This window comes from Eriocheir sinensis, chromosome 37, assembly GCF_024679095.1.
Source record: "Eriocheir sinensis breed Jianghai 21 chromosome 37, ASM2467909v1, whole genome shotgun sequence".
Classification (NCBI taxonomy): domain Eukaryota; kingdom Metazoa; phylum Arthropoda; class Malacostraca; order Decapoda; family Varunidae; genus Eriocheir; species Eriocheir sinensis.
The window spans coordinates 12059856-12066570 of record NC_066545.1 but is presented as its reverse complement, the minus strand read 5'-3'; the positions used below and the strand labels follow the sequence as shown (position 1 = coordinate 12066570).

Below are 6715 nucleotides of genomic sequence, written 5' to 3'. Positions count from 1 at the left end.
CTCTCTCCCTGTCCCTCTCTGGCTGTTCCTTTCCCACCGCCTTTCTGTCTCCCTGTCTATCTATTTATTTTTTACGAACCTTTTAACTTCACGATGTCACGATGAAGGAGTCGGAAGGAAGGGAGTGACAATGTTGCCCATACAGTTTGCAACCCTTGATTTCTTTTAGTGGTAGGTGGTGGGGGGGGGGATAAGTAAGAGGAACGAACACTTACAAACAAGTATACATAAGTCTGGCTCTTTATTACTCTTTACCAATCTTTATTACTCTTTACTCCTTATTTATGTGTTTCTTTATTACACTTGCTGGAGTCTACGTAAGCAAGTCGATGGTCCGATAGGCGGTTTAAGAAGGGCTGTGAATATGGCATGAGTGATTCGGGGAAGGCGTGGAGCGCTTGTATAGATGTTTTACCTGCAGGGAAAGGTGTGATGGAGGTTGTGTTGATGACTGCGAAAGGTGGGATTGAGGAGGGTCTATTTAACTATTCCCCTCCTCTTCCTTCCTCCTCTCCCTTCCTCTTCCTTCCCCTCTTCTCTTCCCCTTTCCTCTTCCTCCCCATCTCCTTCCTCCGTTTCCTCCTCTCCTTTCCCTACTGGTGGTGGTAACAGTGATGGTGGTTGAGTAAGGGTAGGGAATAGTGATGGTGATGGTGGTTGTGGTGGTGATGGTGGCAGTAGTGGTGGTAATGGCGTGGTGATGATAGTGTTGAAGAAAGGGTAGAGAATAGTGGTGGTGGTGGTGATGGTGATGATGGTGATGGTGGTGGTTCAGAAAGTGTAGAAAACTGATGGTGATGACAGGTGGAAGTGATGATGTTAATGGTAGGGGGATGATGTTGGGGGAGGTAGGAGAGGTGGTGATGGTGATAGTGGTCTGGTGGTGATGGTGATGATGGTGGTAGTGGTGGTGGTGATAGTCTAGTGGTGATGGTGATGGTTAAGAAAGCCTGGAAAACGATAATAGTGGTGGTGATGGTGATGATTGTTAGTGATGGTGATGATTGACGTGATGATGGTGATGATTAAGATAGGATAAGAAACATTGGTCGAGATAGAAGTGGTGATTTACGTGATGGTGATGGTGATGGTGATGAAACTTAAGAAAGGGTGTTGAACAGAGGTGGTAGTGATGGTAGTCTGATGGTGATGGTGGTGATGATGGTGATGGTGGTTGTGATGGTGATGAAACTTAAGAAAGGGTATTGAACAGAGGTGGTAGTGATGGTAGTCTGATGGTGATGGTGGTGATGATGGTGATGGTGGTTGTGATGGTGATAATAGTTAAGAAAGGGTAGTGAATAGTGATGATGGTGGTAGTCTGATAGTGATGGTGGTGGTGGTGATGGTGGGTGAAGTATTAAGGTAGAGGTGGAGCTGGAAGTGGAGGGGTGGAAGGGTCGAAGGCGTGGGTAAAACCATTAAGTGTAGTGGTGGATAGATTACTAGTGGAATGTAGGTGGTGGAGGAGGTGGAGGGGAGGAGGTGGTAGTGGATAAATGGGTGCCGGGAAATAGTTAAGGTTATTGAGTGTCGCGGTGGAGAGGGGGGGAGGGGAGGGGAGGGTGATGGTGGTGAGGAAGGGGAGAGGGTTGAAGAGGGAGAGTGGGGGATGAAGGGGAGAAGGAAGGGGGTGAGGAGGGGATGAAGGGGAGGGGGTTGGAGGGGTGATGGGTAAGAGGGGGGAGTCTACAGGAAGAGGGGAAGTGAGGGGATTGGGAAGGGGCTATTTATCCATTCCCCTCCTCTTCCCCTCCTCTCCCTTCCTCTTCCTTCCCCTCTCCTCTTCCCCTTTCCTCATCCTCCCCATCTCCTTCCTCCTCCTCCTCCTCCTCTCCTTTCCCTCTCATCTCCTTTCTCCTCTTCCTCTTCCTTACTTTTCTTCTTCCTCCTCCTCCTCCTCCTCCTCCTCCTCCTCCTTCTTTCTCACCAACTGCACTAACTATTGAGTCTTGGGAAGTGTGTGTGTGTGTGTGTGTGTGTGTGTGTGTGTGTGTGTGTGTGTGTGTGTGTGTGTGTGTGTGTGGCTGTCTGTCGGTTTTTGGTGTGGAGCCAAAGAAGAAAGTTGCCAACATTTATGAATTGCAAATGAGAAGAAAATTGATGGCGAGAAAGAGATAAAAGTCGATGATGATAATAAGAAGAAGAATTAAAAGAACAAGATTTAGACGAAGAGGAACAAGACGAAAGGAAAACAGGGAAAAGGAAGAGCGATAAGACGAAGAATAAAAAAAGAAGAAAAAGAAGAAAAAGAAAAGAAAATCCGGCTTGAGTAAAAGATAGAAATAGTAAAAGAAATAAAAAGAATAAGAAATGATGTGAGAAATTATTAAAAGCGAAAACCGAACTGAAAAAAAACAAGAAGAAGAAGAAAAAGAAGAAGAGGAAGAAGAAGAAGAAGAAGACTTAAATAATACAATAAGAAGCATAAATAAAAAAAAAGAGAGAGAAAATGCGGAAAAAAATCATTGCAAGAAAGAAAACAATAAAATAAATAAAATAAAATAAAAAAGAACCAACAAGAATAAATAATAATAATTATAATAATAATAATAATAATAATAATAAAAGAAAGTAAAGAGGAAGAGAGATTTAGACACGAGTAAAAGATTGCAAGGAGAAGGAGGAACGAGAGAGAGAGAGAGAGAGAGAGAGACTATGTATGTATATGTAATAAAAGTGAAAACCAGACTGAAAAAATATTTGCCGAACGAGAATCTTCAAAATATATTGTTCAACGCATTCCTTCGTCCCGGCTTTTATATCTACTATGCAAACATTCTCTCTCTCTCTCTCTCTCTCTCTCTCTCTCTCTCTCTCTCTCTCTCTCAATGAGAGAAAATTGCTTTACAGGTTAAAGAAAGAACAAAGCACGCCCGAGAACATTAGACTCTATAATGATGCCAGGCGACGAGTAAAAAGACTAGTAGGTCAGGCAAAGCGTAGATATGAAGAAAATATTGCAGCCAACTGTAAAAATAACCCGAAATCTTTCTTCAGTTACATAAACAACAGAAAGGCGATCAAAAGTGGTATTGGACCTTTAACAAACAGCGACGGTGCACTAGTGACTGACAGCCAACACATTGCAAACCTCTTAAACAATTACTTTTCCTCGGTGTTTAATACTAACAGTCTTCCTCTCGCTACCACCAACACCAGTACTATTGTAAATCTCGAGCATGCATTGCCTAATTTTGAAATAACAACCGATGAAGTCCTTAAAGCTCTCCATTCACTTAAAACAAATAAAAGTCCTGGACCTGACAAAGTATATCCAACTCTGCTGAAAGAAACGAAGAGCGAAATACTCTCCTCCCTCACAACCGTATTCAATATGTCCTTGCGACAAGGCATCGTCCTTCAGATTGGAAAAAGGCTAACGTGACACCGATTTTAAAGAAAGGAGACAAAAAGTTCCAGGTAATTACAGGCCCATTAGTCTAACTTCGGTTGTAGGTAAGCTACTTGAGGGCATAATTAGAGACAAAATTGTGAGTTACCTTGAAAGCCACTCATTGATTGGGGACTCACAACATGGCTTCCGAAACAAAAGATCCTGCCTATCAAACCTATTAACCTTTTATAACGACCTCTTCACTGTTTATGACGTAACCAAATCACTGGACGTAGTCTATCTTGATTTCAGAAAGCGTTTGATAAAGTCCCGCATCATAAATTACTTTACAAATTAAAGCAAATAGGTATTGACGGTCAAGTAAACCAATGGATCGCGAATTGGTAGAGCACCACAGAACAAACAGTAGTGATTGACGGATTTAACTCAGAGTGGGCGCCTGTCACTAGTGGCGTCCCTCAGGGCTCGGTCCTTGGCCCAGTGCTCTTCATTATTTACATCAACGACGTGGATGTTGGACTCAATAACCGCATTAGTAAATTTGCAGACGACACAAAGATTGGTAACTCGGTTCTCACTGACGAAGACAGGCAAAGCCTCCAAGAGGATTTGCACAAAATTTCAGCTTGGTCGGATAGATGGGAGATGCCCTTTAACGTAGACAAGTGCCAGGTCCTTCAAGTTGGAACGAGGAATAAGAAGTTCGAATACGAAATGCGCGGCGTTAAACTCAAAAGCGTTCAATGCGTCAAAGACTTGGGGTCAAAATCGCGTCAAACCTCAAATTCTCACAGCAATGCATCGATGCAGCAAATAAAGCGAACAGAATGTTGGGCTTCATTAAAAGAAACTTTGTATTCAAGAATAAAGATGTAATACTCCCGCTCTACAACAGTTTAGTCAGACCCCACTTGGAATATGCGGTACAGTTTTGGTCCCCCCACCATGCAAAGGATATTGCTAAATTAGAAGGTGTTAAGCGTCGGGCAACGAAAATGATCCCTTCCTTGCGCAACAAATCCTACGAAGAAAGGCTTTCTATCCTTAACAGGTTCTCTCTTGAGAAACGTCGCCTCAGAGGAAAATTGATCGAATGTTTTAAAATACTTAATGGTTTCACGAATGTAGACAGATCAACATTGTTTATGATCGATGACAGACTGCGCACGAGGAACAATGGCGTAAAACTCAGATGTAGACAAGTAAATTCAGATTGCACCAAATTTTTCTTCACCAACGTTGTAGTGCGAGAATGGAATAAGCTTCCACCATCAGTGGTCCAGTGTAACACGATTGACTACTTCTATTATAAGCTCGACCGTCACTTCCTTCAACTTAATATCAACTAGAGTAGAAATGCAACGGTTTGGAGTCTTCTGATTAATGTAAAATCACTTAGGTTTAAGGACAGACCACCAAGTCTGGACCATGGGGTCTGTGTGGTCTGATTTTCTATGTAAATCTATGTAAATCTCTCTCTCTCTCTCTCTCTCTCTCTCTCTCTCTCTCTCTCTCTCTCTCTCTCTCTCTCTCTCTCTCTCTCTCTCTCTCTCTCGCTCTCTCGCTCTCTTTTTGCCACTACGTCCACTCTCTCTGCAACTTTTTTTTTTTTACAAACATCACCACCACCACCACCACCAACAACAACAACAACAACATCAATCACCATTTTTCATCACCACTAACCATCACTCATCACCACAACTTTATACAACCTCCACCACCACCAACACCAACACCAACAACAACAACAACAACAACAATCACCATTTTTCATCACCACTAACCACCACTCATCACCACCAATTTATACAACCTCCACCACCACCACCACCACCACCAACAACAACAACAACAACACCAATCACCATTTTTCATCACCACTAACCACCACTCATCACCACCAATTTATACAACCACCACCACCACCACCACCACCACCACTCACACTCACTCACCTTCACTTTACATCACCACTTTTTCATCACCAGTACTCACCACTTACTCACCACCACTTATATCACCACTACCACCTAACCCACTCTCACTACTTATAACCACACACCAAGACTTCACTACCGCTCACCACTTACATCTTCAATACCACTTCTCACCACTACTCTATACAACCACCTTCACCACCACTACCATCACCGCCTCACTTAACACCACTACACACCATCACCTCCTATCTCACTCCTACTTATTTACTTTTATATGTTTCTACAATGTGTTTATGAGAGGTACATTTTACATTTTGCTCTTGTTTTCCTTTCCTTCTTGTTCTTGTTCTATTGTAAGTCTTGTTTTTATTATTATCTATTCTTCTTCTAATTCTTATTATTATTATTATCCCCTCCATCACGGCAGCAAAGACCGAATATACCAATTAGCATTATTATTTATTATTATTAATATTGTTATTGTTTCCCCTTCCACAGGCATGAACTACACCAAGCTGGAGTCGTCGATCCTCTACGAGAAGGAAGCGTCGTTCGTGGCTGTTCTTGAGGACGACAACAACAACAACGACGACAACAACAATGGGGAGGATGACGACGACCAGGGTCACCCCAACGCCCTCGCCTCCTCCTCCTACTCTTCCTCCTCCTCCTCGTCCTCCTCCTCCTCCTTCGACAACCAGGACTACAACCAACTAATTGACCGCGCAGATATTCTCAACTACGATAGGTAAGTGAGAGAGAGAGAGAGAGAGAGAGAGAGAGAGAGAGAGAGAGAGAGAGAGTTTGGGTAAAGGACAGGTACGTAGGAAGGTAAATAGAGAGAGAATGAAAGGAAAAGGATTGGAAGGAAGGAAGGAAGAAGGGAGAGAGTGGAGAAGGAAAAAGAGAGAAGGAAGGAGGGAAGGAGGAATGAAGGAAGGAGAGAATAATGAAGAAATGAAGGAAGGAAGGAAAGATAAGGATGAAAGGTAGGAAAAAAGAAGGAAATAAGGAAGGAAGAAAGGAAGAAAGGAAAGAAAGAGGGGAAAAGGTCAAGAATCAAGGAAATAATAAAGAATGAGAGATAGAAACACGAGGAAGAAGAGAGGGAAGAGGAGAGAAGGAAAATAAAGGAGAAAGGGAAGGAAGGAGAGGAAATGCATGAGGCGGAGGAAACATTGGTAACGAAGGAGTTGAGAGAGAGAGAGAGAGAGAGACGTGTTGTGTGCTGTTTTTCATCTCCTTTCTTTTGTCTTGGGTATAAAGGAGGGGAAGAGGAGGAAGAAGAGGAGGAGGAGGAAGAGGGAAGAAGAAGAGGGGGACGTTAACATTGTCCTTTGTTCGTTTCTCTTCCTTCCCTTCTTCTTCTTCCTCTTCCATCTTCTTTATTACTATTGTTATTATTATTATTATT

General features: G+C 42.8%; 1 protein-coding gene across 1 annotated transcript in view; it reads left to right on the top strand.

The window, feature by feature from the left end:
• Positions 1–6715, top strand: part of LOC127008252 (pikachurin-like) — an 83252-nt gene that overhangs the window by 19495 nt on the left and 57042 nt on the right. Inside the window, exon 2 of the mRNA XM_050880005.1 lies at positions 5800–6049. Within this exon, the coding sequence (XP_050735962.1) occupies positions 5802–6049 (248 nt within the window). The 5' untranslated portion in view covers positions 5800–5801. The remainder of the gene's footprint in view (positions 1–5799; positions 6050–6715) is intronic.